At 50.6% G+C, this 14,854-nt stretch overlaps 1 protein-coding gene across 3 annotated transcripts in view; it reads right to left on the reverse strand.

Annotated features, from left to right (window-relative positions):
* Nucleotides 1-756: 756 nt before the first annotated feature.
* The window catches only part of SLC2A1 (solute carrier family 2 member 1), a 36,842-nt gene continuing 22,744 nt past the window's right edge, over nucleotides 757-14,854 (reverse strand). For all 3 annotated transcript variants that reach the window (XM_050931228.1, XM_050931227.1, XM_050931229.1), the window contains exons 3-10: nucleotides 10,708-10,868; nucleotides 7,778-8,018; nucleotides 6,571-6,733; nucleotides 6,297-6,484; nucleotides 5,848-5,952; nucleotides 4,655-4,756; nucleotides 3,906-4,109; nucleotides 757-2,605 (exon numbers count right to left, since the gene is read on the reverse strand). In XM_050931228.1, coding sequence (XP_050787185.1) covers nucleotides 2,408-2,605; nucleotides 3,906-4,109; nucleotides 4,655-4,756; nucleotides 5,848-5,952; nucleotides 6,297-6,484; nucleotides 6,571-6,733; nucleotides 7,778-8,018; nucleotides 10,708-10,868 — 1,362 coding nt within the window. In that variant the 3' untranslated portion in view covers nucleotides 757-2,407. The remainder of the gene's footprint in view (nucleotides 2,606-3,905; nucleotides 4,110-4,654; nucleotides 4,757-5,847; nucleotides 5,953-6,296; nucleotides 6,485-6,570; nucleotides 6,734-7,777; nucleotides 8,019-10,707; nucleotides 10,869-14,854) is intronic.

Raw genomic sequence — 14,854 nt, forward strand, 5'->3', positions numbered from 1 at the left:
ACCTCTAGGAGACAGACACATTGCTGTACTCCTAACAGCAACATTGTATTAGTGGTCATCTGAACAAAAGACCCATTTCTTGCAGGAGGGCGCGGCTACAGCAACCAGAACTACAGGGCAAAAACAGGAGCTAGGAAAATGGTTTATACAAAAAGCAGATTTAGGTCAACCAGAGTATTTTGCAAAGTTTTTGGAGATTTTTTGTGACCAAAACAGTCGAAATATTTCAATTAATTTTTCAATTCAAATTTTATTTCAATTTCATTTTCCAAAGTCTTGCGTTTGACCCAAAACAATTTTTTGTTTTTAATTTTTAGTTTGCTGAAAATTTCAAACATTTTTATTGCAGATCAAAAACCAATATAATTTTAGATTCGATTTTTTTGGTTTGGCCACTGAACTAATAAAAACAAAAAGTAAATCCACTTATTTCCACAGCTCTAACAATGAAAAACGGGGACAGGAGTGTAGGTGTTAGGGTCAAAACAAGGGACCCTCAGCAGAGAACTCTGGACAATCCTGAATCACCTGTAGACTCATCCTCTGGTAAATTGCCTCTGAAGCCCTGAGCTGGCAAAGTCTGAACATTGCCCCCTACTGGAACAAATCCACACAACACTGCACATCTTGTCCTGTGTACTTTTTTTTTTTTAAATTCTTTCCACACCACACGAGTTTTTCTTCCTTCTCTTGGCACTTTTATTTATTTGTTTAAAAAACGAGTTAGTCTTTCAGACTTTGCGCTGTACGCAGAGATGATTTTTTCCTAAGTTTATTTTCTTTCAAGTGTGGTCATGTAGCCACTTTAAAAACAGACAAATAAATAAAAAAATACTATTAAATAGCTGCGTTTTGCTTTGGAAATGTGCCATGAGCCTCTAAAACATGCACTCTAGGGAAGGCGTTTGTTTTGTAAATGACAGGTTTTTGTTTGTTTGTTTGTTTGTAATATGCTAAGACTAAAATTCAGTGCAACAGATGCAACTACAGTGCAGGTAAGTTAACTATACAAAAGTTCATTCTATTGAACAAGTCTTTCGGTACAGTTGCTATAGAAACTATAAGTCTGTATCTGTTTACATTGTACAATGTGAATATAATTCAAGAATATTTACAGTACTTTGCTTGTCAATCAGAAACACTATAACTTAATGTCTACTATTAACACCATTGAACAAATATATATATATATATATATAAATATCTTCCAGTCTATACATAAAGCAGGAAATGTGTGTCTTCATTCAACTGATTAATTTCTGAGAGTCTCGGGCTTGCAAGGTAGTGACTGGGCTAGTGTTTGTATTGTCTCATCAGCCAGGTTATTTTGCCCCAAACTGGCTTTTGCGGCCTGTAAACATATCACTCCTGCTTCTCAGATACGATTTCAACACAAGGGTAGCTTGTGGTGGGAGCAAAGCAAGACTAGATTTCAATTCTGGAGAGTTGGTTTGTTTTTAACAATGAGCAAAGCGGGCAGGTTGCTGCTGACTTTTCAGTAGTGAGGCTCCCCTGCCCACATACGCTGCAATTGACCTATAAGGCAAATATTGCCAGACTTAAAACAAGCCACAGTAGTTTTTAACTTTCTCCCAACCCCCAAAGAGCCCAGCCCCCAAACAAAACCCTCACCCCACCCAAACTGTACCCATCTGACTCAGAGGAAATGATTCATTTAGGTGGGGGAAGTAGATTTGGATGGGGACAGGTTCTGAAGGACTGAAAAACTGCCACTGGAGATTCTAAATCCTGGGAGATGTGGCGGTGACCCCAGAAGACAGGTCCCCCTAGGACTGTCCACGTATCACTACAGCACTACAGCCCTTTCAGAGCTTCTCTTGGGGCCCAGTTCAGGTGTAGCTACTGCTCAGAGTTTTAGAAGAACAGAATGAATCCATTAACATTAAAATCCTTGCCCACTTCCCCCCTAGTCTCTGGAGGGTAGAATCCTGCTCCCCCAACCCACTGGGGGTTTGAAATTTTAGACAGTTTGAGACATTAAAAATTTGCTTTTTAAAATACGTAATAAAACAACAGGCTTTGTTCGGTGATGAAAACCCTTGAAAATATTGACCTTTTAAAAACTTCTCGTTAAAAAACCTGTTGCTTTGTTAATAAGGGAGATCCCTCCAGCTCACAAAACTGGAGGTGGTTGGTTGGTTTAAAACATTAGTAGTTGTTTCTGAACCTATCATCTTTGAAATCCTGGACGTGAAACCAGCTACAATTGTTCTTAGCAAATGTGTGTCAGTATATTGCTGGCCAACCAGGTGGGAGACTCTGGAGACGGAACAAATGCACCTGACCGCCCCACCCTCAAATCCCTCCTGCCTGGTTTCTGTACAAGCATTAAAACACTCGGGAGAGAAGTTCAGTGGTTGGAGCAGAGGCACGAGCTGCTGGCTTGTTAGACCTGGGAGTCTGCTCCCAAGCTGTGGAACTCATCGGGCGTCTTGTCGCTCTGGCTGGCACTGCCCTGGCGGAACCCGGAGGCGATCTCATCAAAGGTCCGGCCCCTCGTCTCGGGCACCTTGAAGTAGGTGAAGATGAAGAAGAGGATCAGCAGCACCGTGAAGATGATGAAGACATATGGGCCGCAGAGTTGCTGAAAAGGAACAGCCAGGGAAACGGTGAGGTGCCGATGGGCATTGGCACAGGGGTTGCCCGGTGTGGGGTGCTCAGAGGCACCACAAAGCTTGCCAGGCACTAAGTTACAAAGTCTGGAGCAGCACCCACTGCCTCCTTATCTAAACTATTTCTAACCAGAGAGTGTAGAACACTCCTGAACCCGACCCCGGGCGAACTTTACAACCCGTCCCTCCCAATGCAGTGCAACAAAGGGACCTGCCCCAGCTCTGCCTGTATGATGGAGCTAGGCAGCTTTGTACCTAGAGGGCCATGTACAGAGCTGATCCTGGGGTTACAAAGGCACCAGCAGCAGCTTCAGCTCAGTCTCAGTCGTTTCCTCATGAAGAGGAGCTGCAAACCTGCATCTCCTCCGCCCGAGTAGCCTCATTCAGACCGAAGCCTTCTGCTCTCACAGGGCCCTGAGCAGCTGGGGACCTGGTCGAACTCATTTGTGTGGAAAGCAGGAGATTTTCCTGGCTGAGCAATGCTGAGCTCTTTGGGTTGGGTGTGCCCTTTCAGTAGAGTGGATCCTCACAAGGTGACCTGGCCTGTGTCTTTGCACCATTCACTGCGAGTGAAACTCAGCTCCGGGCATGGAGCCAGCACCATGCCTGAGGCATCACTGAACCTTTGAGGCACTGGGCAGAGACAGAGCCGTGCCAGACTCCTGCTGGGGAAAGTACACGTGGGTCTTTCTGGTTGGCTGACATAGGAGGAGGCAGCAGGGTGGTGTGATGGGCATTGCTGGGGGCTCCGAAGACCTGGGTGCTAGCTACAAGTCCTTTAGCCTCCCTGGGCCATACTTTCTCCGTCTGTACAACAGGGATAATGATACTGACTTTCCTTTGCACAGGGCTTGCAAGAGATCAACGGATGAGACAATCCTACTTCGCTAGCGTCATCCTCATCCAACGCGCTGCTGCTCATTTGGTCTTTATAGAAAGCCAGGGAACCAAACTCAGCCAGGCTGTAACAGCTGGACACCCTCTGGAGCTCCCGGGGGGCAGAACCCACTGACACCAGGCTAAGTCTGAACTCTTGGATGCTAATCAGTCTCGGTCTTACTCACTTACCCCTGCACTGCCCCAGCAGGTGTCTGCATCCATTAGAGCTTCCTTCTCTAACCATTTGACAGCCTATCTGGCTGCAGAGCGAGATGGGCCCAAACCCCAATGCAGATGTGGATGCCCAGTCCCAGCCCCAATCAGGGCAGGGAAATCCTGTGGGTGGCTCACAGCACTCGCAGAGCTGGAGGAGAAGCAGGGCAGGGGAATTACCTCCACATACTGGAAGCCCATGCCCACGATGAAGTTGGAGGTCCAATTGGACAAGCCTGCAATGGCGAAGGCGGCAGGGCGAGGGCCTTGGCTGAACAATTCTGCCACGATAAACCAAGGGATGGGGCCTGGGCCAATCTCAAAGAAAGCCACAAACCCAAAGATGGCAATGATGCTGATGTAGGACATCCAGGCCATTTGGTCCTAGCACAGGGAAAGAGAAAAGAGCGTTATTTGCTTCAAACGTACATGGACCCTGCATCTCTGGTACAACCGTATTCCAGGGGCACCAGAACAGATGTGAGGGGCAGGTGGCCATGGCCCCACCACTTTTAGGAAGCTTCTGCCACTCCTGCTCTATTCCATTGACAAATGACCTCAAGGCACTTCCAGTGGGCTGGTGATTAACTTTGGTGCTGGGCAAGCCTGGAGGCAGGTGTCTTGTGGGACCAGTGCCTCTGAAGCAATGAGCACTGCCATCCCAGGGACCAGCGTTCTCCAGAACTACGACCCCATGGAGGAAGGGTTTCTCGAAATGACATCAGGAATTCAGGCAGGGCTGATTGCTAACAATGTGATATCATCCCTGCAAGGTCTCCCTTTCCACCAGCCCTCACAGAGTAACCACCCCCTGGGGCTGAGGAGTGCTCAAGGTCCCACCCCCTCCTTTCCTTGTGTTACTCAGTGGATGTCTCCAGGTAGCACCCAACCCCAGAACCGGTTACTCTGAACTCGGAGCACTCACTCACCAGCAACACCAGGGCGATGGTCATGAGCACTGCGCAGCCAGCCATCCCAGCCAGGCCAATGAGGTGCAGAGTCCTGCGCCCGGCTCGCTCTACCACAAAGAGCTGTCAGACACAGGAAGCCAAGCACTGTTCAGCACATCTACAGCCAGGGGACAGACCCATGTCCTGCCCCACCAATACCCCTCCCTGGGGAACACGCTCATGCTTTCTAACCAGACTGCAGCCCCACCTTGTGAATCCAACAAGGGGCAAAGTCAGTCACCCTATAAAAGGCACTCAAGCAACTTAATGTGGTCTAGGTAAAAATTGGCCATGCCATGGCAATGCCAGGGGGCCTAGAATGTGATGGAGCCCAGGGTAGCAGGAAGCAGCTGGTCTGTTGGAGGGGGAGTAGCCGTGCTTCAGCAGGAGTCAGTGGAGATCGGAAGGAGGGCGCCTGCTCTGGGGAGGGAGGAGAGGAGATTGGCTGGATCAGAGTTGAGCACTAAGGATGTTTGCTTTTTATTGCTCTAAGCCACTCTTTAGCCAAGCAGTGTCTAAGGCAGCGGTTCCCAAACTGTGGGTCGGGACCCCGTTTGAATGGGTTGCCAGGCCGGGCATTAGACTTGCTGAGGCCCGTGGCTGGAGCCCAAGACCCACCACCTGGGGCAGTGGAGTGTGGGCTTCAGCTTCGCCGCCACTGTGCCCTCTCACCCCCCCACCCCCACCAGCTGGGGCTCAGGCAGGCTCAGGCTTTGGTCATGTAGTAATTTGTTAGAAGGGAGCTGCAGTGCAATGAAGTTGGAGAACCCCTGATCTAAGACATTAAGCTGAGAGCCAGCGGCCAATGTTCTAATCCCAACGCTGCTGCTGTTTCATTCCATGGCCTCGGGTAAGTCACTTGTGGCCCCGTTTTCAGAGGAACTAATGCCAGTGGGACCTGCAGGGCTCGACACCTCTAATGAGGCTGCCATTAACTACACCGTGCCTCAGTTTCTCCAGCTGTGAAATGGGGGATGTTCCTCAGCATGTTTGGCAAAGTGCTCTGAGATCAATGGAGGAGTGCTAGAGCAGTGTGAAGGATCATCACATTTGGGTATGTATTTATCTAATGGGGCCTTGCTCAAAGCCATATAAACACACTAGCACTGGCCTCAATCCTGCAGGACTTATGGACAGGCAGAGGGAAGGAAGACTATTCAGCAGACACTCACCGAGACAACCGTGAAAGCTGTGTTCACCACCCCGGAGCCTATGGTGGCATAGACGGGCTGCTCCACGCCCGACTTTTCAAAGATGCTGGTAGAATAGTAGAAGACCTACAACACAAAGCAACATGCCATGAACAAGCTTTGCCGATCCCAGCCTGAGGCATCTCTGAGCATCTACAGGAAGAGTATTACTTCAAACCGCCTGACCAATGCCATTCATGAGGGGGGTGTTTATAGAACACCACAAGGCTTGGTTGTGGTGTTCAGCACAGCCCTGCAAAGCTGCATCAACGGGAGGCACTGTGGCCAAGTGGGCAGGGCACTGGCCCAAGGGTTCCATTCTGAGCGTGACCCTGGATGTGGCACTGGGGGTGAAGAGCTCACTGCCCTCCTCTCCTGGTACAGCCCTGTGAGAGCCACCCGTGGCCGGTACTTGGCCGCGCTGCACTCACCGCATTGATCCCCGAGAGCTGCTGCGACAACTGCAGCACAATGGCAATGAGGATTGGCTGTTGATACAAAGGGGAGCGGAAGAGCTCCAGTATTGTGACCTTCTTCTCCCTCATCATCTGCCGGCTCTCTTCCTTCATCTCCTGCAGGTCGCTGCTGACGTCTGTTGTCCCTCTGAGCTTCTTCAGGACTGAGGGGAAGGAGGTGGAGAGGTGAGGAGCGCTGAAGGGCGCAGGCCCCACAGGGCCTTTCCCCAGGCAGGGGCGGCCAACTCACCACTCTTGGCTTTGTTCTCCTCGTTGCGATTGATAAGGAGGAACCGGGGGCTCTCGGGGGCGAAGGGCAGGATGATACATTGCAGCAAGGAAGGGATAAAGGTGAAGCCCAGCAGGAGCGGCCAGAGTGACTCATTCCCCATGATCAAGTCCATCCCAAACACCTGTGGAGAGATAGTGAGTTTAGCCCTTCCTGCAGTCGCGGCGGTAACAGTCAGGGCATAAGGCCAGATTCTCTAGTCCAGTGTATCACAGGCCACCCAGCACCCGCCCATTAAACCCAACAACCGATGGGCCCTAGTGGGGTCAGCGGCAGGGACTGAACCTGGCATGTCTGGATCTGAAACTGTGCGCCTCCTGCCTGAGCGAAAGGAGCAGGCCTAGGTCTGGAGGCAGCAGCAGATTCAAACCTCATTAGGTAGGCCAGCAGGGAGAGAAAGCCAAACTGCATTAGAGACAATACCGCCCCACCAGCTCCCGCGCCTCCCGCCTGAGCGATGCCATGAATGCAGGAACCATAGACAATCAGACACGGGATACGGCAGGTCACATGTGACTGCAGAGCCAGTATGAGAACCTGGGAACCACAGCACCAGCACCACAGCCCTAGGCCTCGATCTCTTGCCCTCTCTGTGTGCAGCCACTAGAGAACATCACAGGCCAAGCCAGCACACAGGGCAGCACCAGACCCCAGTCTCTCTAGAGGAGCCAGACCACACAGGATAATTGAGCATCTTCAGTCCCCATGGATACCACACCACAAGGAGATGACATGTACCTCATAAGCACCAAACCTAGATCTGCCCATTATACAGGAGCACCTCAAGAACAGGGCCCCATTGTATTAGATGCTGCACAGACACCCCCCAGTAAGCGCACAGTCGAGTCACGGGGACAGTCACTATAACCATTCTACAGGTGAGGAACAAGCACAGAGAGATTACAAGACTTTCCCAAGTCACAGAGCAACTCACTAGCAGAGCTCAAAACGGAACCCAGAGCTCCTGAATCCCAGTCGAGAGCCCTGGCCCCAGATCACCCTTTGTCGCTCAAAGCACCTCAAACAGCTCCAATCAATATTCATAAAAAGCTCACCGACTGGTCAATGCAACATTAAAAACAAAGGCAGGAAACCAGATGAATTCTTGAGAAATGGACCATTTGTTAGCATACCAGTGCAGCAGCAGGTGCCTTGGAGAACAACTCACCTGTGCGATGAGGATGCCCACGACTATGCCGAGCTGGTGGAACGTTCCAAGAGCCCCTCTCAGTGCTGTTGGAGACACCTCACCCACATACATGGGCACAAAACCAGTGGTGAGGCCAGAATACAACCCAACGATGAAGCGGCCCAGGATCAGCATCTCGAAGGAATAAGCCACCTTGGAGAACCCCATCAGGATGGCTGCCAGGAAGGCGAGACTGTTTGACATCAGCATGGAGTTCCGTCTGGGGAGGCAAAGACAGGGAGGTCAGGGCCAGCAGCAGGGCAGCTGTACCAGTGCTGCATCCAAAGGGCACTGGGATAATCACATAAGCCCAAAGTTTAGTTCTTGGTAGAAAGAAGAGAGGAAGGTTTCCAAAGCCTAATCGTGGAAAGAGAATCAGTGACCCAGGCAACAGGTGCAGAACATGTGAACAAGAAACCAAGTGGAATGAGGAAGTTGAAAATGAAACACACACAGCCGTTTCCAGTGTCCAAGCTGCATGAAATACAAAAAAAATTCATAAACAAAGTAAGGATGGGTGAAAACGCTACTTGGGTTTCAAATACTGTGTTGCAATGATCTGAGGCTAGGGTTGCCAATTCCTACTCGCACAAAACTGAACAGCCTTGCCCTGACCCTCCCCTGGGCTCCATGCTGAGGTGGGGAGTTGGGGTGTGGGAGGAGTATATAGGCTGTGGGTTGGGCCTGTGGGTTATAGGGTGGGGCCAAAAATGAGGGGTTCAGGGTGCGGGAGGGGGCTCTAGGCTGGGACAGGGGTGCGAGGGCTCCGACTGGGGGTGCAAACTCTGGGGTGGGAATGGGGCTGAGGGGTTTGGAGTGCAGGAGGGTACTCTGGGCTGGGATTGAGGGGTTCAGAGGGCAGAGCTGGGGCAGTGGATAAGGAGTTTGGGGTGCAGGAGGGTACTCTGGGCTGGGATTGAGGGTTCGGAGGGCAGAGCTGGGGCAGTGGATGAGGAGTTTGGGGTGCAGGAGGGTACTCTGGGCTGGGACTGGGGTTCAGAAGGCAGGAGGGGGGGGATCAGGGCTGGGGCAGGAGTGGGAGCGGGAGGGAGTGCAGGCTCCGGGTGGTGCTTATCTCAAGCAGCTCCCAGAAGCAGCGGCATGTCCTGCCTCTGACTCGTATGCTGAGGCACGGCCAAGTGGCTCCACATGCTGCCCCATCCACAGGCGCTGCCCCTGCAGCTCCCATTAGCCGCAGTTCCTGGCAAATGGGAGCTGCAGGGGCAGTGCTTGGGTGGAGCCCCCTGGCTGCCCCTACGTGTAGGAGATGGAGAGGGGACATGCCGCTGCTTCCAGGAGCCACGTGGAGGCTAGCAGGGAGCCCACCAGCCCCGCCGTTCAGTGCCACCAGCTGGACAGTCACTGGCCCAGCCAGCGGTGCTGACTGGAGCCACCAGGATCGCTTTTCAACTTGGTGTTCAGTGCAAAAACCAGACACCTGGTCACCCTATCTGAGGCCAGAGCCACACACCAAACAAGGCCTAACACCAGCGTGGGGTAATGATTAAGCTCATGAGCCTTCACACAAAGTATGAGCAAAATGCTCCAAGTAGCTGTGATGAATGGAGACATTGGGTGTGGTCATGAAGGGAGAGATGAATCTCCTTTGACAGCAAGCAGCAACCTTAGGACCCAAGCACAGTAAGAACATAAGAATGGCCCTACTTGGTCAGACCAGTGGCCAGTGCCAGGTGCTCCAGAGGGAATGAACAGAACAGGGAATCATCCAGTGATCCATCCCCTGTCACCCATTCCCAGCTTCTGGCAAACAGAGGCTAGGCACACCATCCCTGCCCAGCCTGGCTAAGACCTATGAATTTATCTAGTTCTTTTTTTGAACCCTGTTATGGTCTTGGCCATCATACCATCCTCTGGCAAGGAGTTCCACAGGTTGACTGTGGGTTGTGTGAAGAAATACTTCCTTTTATTTGTTTTAAACCTTCTGCCTATTAATTTCATTTGGTGACCCCTAGTTCTTGTGTTACGAGAAGTATCTACTTTCTCAACGCAGCTTTGTTTGACAGGAGTGTGCACACAGAGCTGGAGAAGCCAATAGAAAAACTCTATGGGACATGGAGATTCCACACATTTGGCCTGTGTGGAGGGAATTCTGCACTAAAGCAGCCCCGGCTCCAGGGTCCCATCTTCTCAGAAGGGTGAGTGGGGTCGAGCTACCCGCGTGCAGCTTGGTGGTTTTATGGGCAAAGCCATGTCTTAGGACTCGAGAGCTCTGTGCTCTGTTCCTGCCTCTCTGAGGCTGTGGATAAGTCAATGAACTCTGCTGTCCCTCAGGACCCGCTCTGTAGTGCCCACTGTCTGCCGGGCATATTCCAGACATCGAGAAGGATGGCCCTTGCTCTAGAGATAGAGGAAACGGAACAGCCACAGGCAGCTGATACACAAATCATCTCAGTTCAAGGTAGGCAGCACAGCTGAGGAGGGACTGAAACACAGCAGAGCAGGGGCCTTGTGGATGAACTCATGGAGTTGGTCCCATGCATGGTGGGGCATGACGGAAAAGGCAGAGGCGCCTGGGGGGCAGCTGACAGAGGTAAGCAAGCCTGGGAATGCTGGTGGAGTGCGGGGAGGGAGGATGAGGTGGCAGGGGCAGAGTTATGCAGTGACAAGAAGCTTAGATCTGATGAGGAGCCAGTGGAGGGATTTCAAGAGGATTCCGGTGTGATGAAATTAACAGATAAGGAAGAGGATTTAAGAGACTGCCTTTTATGGAGGTGATGAGTGTGCGCGCTTGGGAGGCTAGAGGACAACAGTATGGGAGGCAGGGTGGGGAGGATAACGGTATCGGCCTACCACTTGGGGGAGCTGATTGAGATGTACCCAAATACTAAGGTGAAGGGCCCCCACCGCCCCAGGATGGAAAGAACAGTTCCAGCACGCATGGTACTTACCGGCCAAAGCGATTGACAAACAGCCCAACGGAGAAGGAGCCAACCATTCCCCCAACGGAGAATATGGCAACGGAGAGGGACCACAGGGTGGTGAGGGTGCCAGCGGTGATCGGCTCCTCATAGCGAGTTAGCCACGTCTGGTTGTAGAACTCTTCAATCACCTGCACCGGGGGTAGAGGAAAATCCAATCAGTTAGGGACAGACCCAGGTTCACCCTGCTCACAGGCCCCACACGAAGCCTAGAGTCTCACTCGTCACCCATTATCTGCACAGATCCACCCACACTTGGTGCTGTAGCTTTCAAGATTTTTCATATTAAGCTCCTGCCCCAACCAGAGACTCCTTAATATGGGATAGTCCTGCTACAATTAGCCAGATATTTATCTACCTACAGTTCTTATCCGGCTCTCCTCACTGTAGCTGCTAAGGATCTCACAATCCTTAATGTATTTATCCTCACACACCCCTGAGGCAGGGCAGCGCTATTATCTCCATTGATCAGTGGGGAAACTGAGGCACATAATACAAGCAATTTGCCCAAGGTCACACAGGAAGGCTGTGGCAGAGCAGGGAATTGAACTGGAGTCCCCCAAGTCCCAGGCTAATGTCCATAAGCACTCAACCATCCAGCCTCTCTCAAGCGCAGAGTTCCCAGACTTGGCAGCCAGATAGGGCCGTCCTTAGGCATATACAACTGCGTAGGGCACCCAAAAATTTGGGACACCCCTGGGTCTTAAGTGTCCACCCTCCTGCCTCTTTCTATCCCTGTTCTGACCCTTCCTGCAGGTTCCAACAGCTGGCTGCTGCAGCTTGGGGAGTCTTCCTCCGGAGGGGATCTAGTGACTTAGGCCTTGGCTACACTTGCCAGTTACAGGGCAATAAAGCCTCCCAGAGCACTGTACCTCACTCCCCGTCCACACTGGCAAGGCACGTACAGCACTGCTGGTACTCCATCTCCCCGAGAGGAATAACAGCTCTTGCGTATTGGCTGCTGCTCCAGTGTAAACAGGGAGCAACGCACCGACTGACCTCCGGAAACACCCCATTATTCTTTTAACTGAAGCGTTCTCTCTTGTTTTGTTGTGCACTCCGGAGGAGGAGGTGCCCTTTCAAAGCTCCTTTGTGGGCTGCTCATCAAAAAACCAAACACGGCTCCTGTTTGCTTTGAATGAGTGAGAGGCAGGCAGGGGGGCCCCATTTGGAGTACCTACAGCTAATGTTTGCTTGAAGAGAGAGGCGGGGTGGTGGTGGTTGGGGTGGTTTATAAGAAAAAAAGAAACAGCTGCTGTTTGCTTTCACTGAGTGAGAGGGGGTGGGGGAGGGAGGGGGGTCTGAACTTACAAGGCAGCATGCTGACACTCTCAGCACTCCAAAAACCCCCTCTCGCTCCCCCCATGCTCTGTCACACTCCCTCCCATTTGAAAAGCACGTTGCAGCCACTTGAATGCTGCATAGCTGCCATAATGCACCGCTCCCCATGCTGCTGCAAACGTGGCCACGCCAGTATGCTGTCAGCTGTCAGTGTGGACAGACTTCAGCGCTTTCCCTGCTCAGCTGCACGAAGGCGGGTTTAACTCACAGCGCTGTACAGCTGCAAGTGTAGCCAGGCCCTTAGGTGGAAAAAGCCTCCAGCCTGCCAGGCCTATTAGCACAACAGCAACCCTGTTGAAGAGCCATTCAATGGGTAATGAAGCCATTTCACAGGCATTTGCCAACCCCCGGGTTTCTGAATTTACTGACACAACCAGTTGTGCGTCACTGTAATATTTACTCAGAACAGTAACCTGAGTTTAAAATTTGCTTTAAAAATATTTCATCAGTGTGTTGCTGAAGATTATAAAATCACATCTCTAAAAAATCCTTGCACAGAGTTTTAGATACACAATCTGAGTATTCATCTTTAGCTAGGATCTCCAGATGTAGTTTTTTAAATAAATCCTTCAAAAGACCCCCCTGATCTAAAATACATTTTAATTTTCATGACTATAGTACAAAAAGTTGCTTCCAAAGTCTTCCTGACCATCCCTTTCTCCCTTCACTCCTGTTAAAGAGAGCCCTTAAAGGGACAACACCCCTTTCCTTCCAGATAGCTGGACAAATGAATTTCTTTCCTTACTTAAAACTAGTTCATCAAATAGTCAGAAGAGAACCCTCCAGCAAAAACATACCTTAGTAAGATATAAAATCCTTTATTGTGCCTAAAAATCTTTGGAAACATTTTTTAAAGTTGGTGAAATTTCATAAACATGTCTATTGTTACAGCGATCACAAAGTAAATTAGTGCTCCCTTTTTCTAAAAGCAATGAACATTGTTATGAACACACTAAACCTCTGTAACTGATTACTTTAAAATAATGTTTTTGTTGCAGTGAGATAAATACACCTCTACCCCGATATAACACAAATTTGGATATAACGTGGCAATGCAGAGCTCCGGAGGGTGGGGTGGGGGGCAGGAGGGGCTTTGTGCTCCAGCAGATCAAAGCAAGTTCAATATAACGCGGTTTCACCTATAATGCGGTAAGATTTTTTGGCTCCCAAGGACAGCGTTATATTGGGGTAGAGGTGTATGTAGTAATCTGGAATGAGGATTTTATGAAGGCTAAAGAGTACATTTAAAATATAAAATCAGCTTAAAAATACTGATTAAGAAAATGTAAAACAGAAGAGCTGTATCATGTATTCCATAATATTTAATATTGTATTCAGTAGGACAGCTGACTTGCCCTCAGTGTAAAGTTTTTGCAAATAAAACTCTGACAAACTTCAGGGCAGATCAAAAAACCTGTGACTGACATTTTTTATTCCCAAATTTCATGCTTTTAATTAGGTACCCTCTGCATGTCCAGTCTTCACCATCTGGCATGCAGTGGAAAACGTGCCATTTTCTTTAGAAAGAAATCGCAGAAGAGTGTTTTTTTTCAAATGTCATTTGCTTCATTTGGGTTCAGGGATTGGCTGGAAGGGGGTGAGCAGGGAGGGGGAGGTAACAGAGGAGGGAGACGGGGAGAAGGTGGGGCCTGGGCAGAGCAGGGTGGGGTACGGGCGGGGTCACAGGCAGAAGAGGTGGGCTGGGGAGCTAGCCTCCCCAAGCAGCAGCTTCACCCTCTGCCCATGACAGCAGATAAGAGAGAGTCGGCTCCCGCACACCCAGCACATGTTGCAGTGTCCTTAGGCAGGGGCCATATTCACAGAGCCGAATGCACCCGTGCCCTGGTGCCATGCATTCTGCATGAGGGAGAGGATACAGGGGTCTCTGCAAGGAGCTGTGACTCTCTGCCACCATGAGGCGGCCATGGTATCTTTAGGTGCTTGGTCCCTCCCCTGGGCTGCAAGCCCAGGCTGCCGTCAGGCATAGGGGCACCAGTTTAAGAATACCATAAATCCTAAGGACGGCCCTGCAGCCAGACCCAGGAATATGCCAACGCCAAATGCAGTGCTTTCCAAATGGAGCAAATAACTTAGCTCCTTTGTTATCTCCCAACACTGAATCGATACCCCAGCCCGTGCTGCATGTCAGATGAGACACATGGCAATTTTCACAAGAGTTGGGGCGGTGAACTTGGCAGCCCCTTTTTGGGTAACTGTCTTCTGCCTCTTTAAATTCCCCCTTCCATTTCAACTGGAGACAAAATTCTCCTTGCCATGTTGTGTTACTGGGTGCTGTTACCATGCTCCTCCCCACAAATGGCTGCATCTCAGTGGAGAGTGAAGCGACTACTGCATCCATAGTCTGTACAGATACTATGGTAATATGTGCCAGTGCAGGAACCTCAGAGACACAGACCAGACACAATGTGCTGCGATCCTCTGGGAACACATTATAGCACTGCAAAGTATTATTACTCCCGTTACTTAGATGAACCACTGTGCCTACCCTTGAGCCTACTCCTGCTCAGTGACAGAAGCAAGGAGCTCTCCCGGGCTGTTAATTTACTGTCCAGTCACTAGGGCTGTCCCTTTCCTCCCATCCCCATGGACACTCTGTTCCAGTTTGGATTTCATCTGCAGTGACAAATGCCACAAATTCCCAGGCCTCACCTACAGGCTACTTCGCTTCCCCCCAGACTTAGGCCATATGCCTCAGTCACATGGCTTGGCTCGTGTCTTCCTCAGTCACAAGCTGCTGCGTCACAGAGCTCACCCC

The sequence above is a fragment of the Gopherus flavomarginatus genome, chromosome 21, assembly GCF_025201925.1.
Source record: "Gopherus flavomarginatus isolate rGopFla2 chromosome 21, rGopFla2.mat.asm, whole genome shotgun sequence".
Taxonomy (NCBI): Eukaryota; Metazoa; Chordata; order Testudines; family Testudinidae; genus Gopherus; species Gopherus flavomarginatus.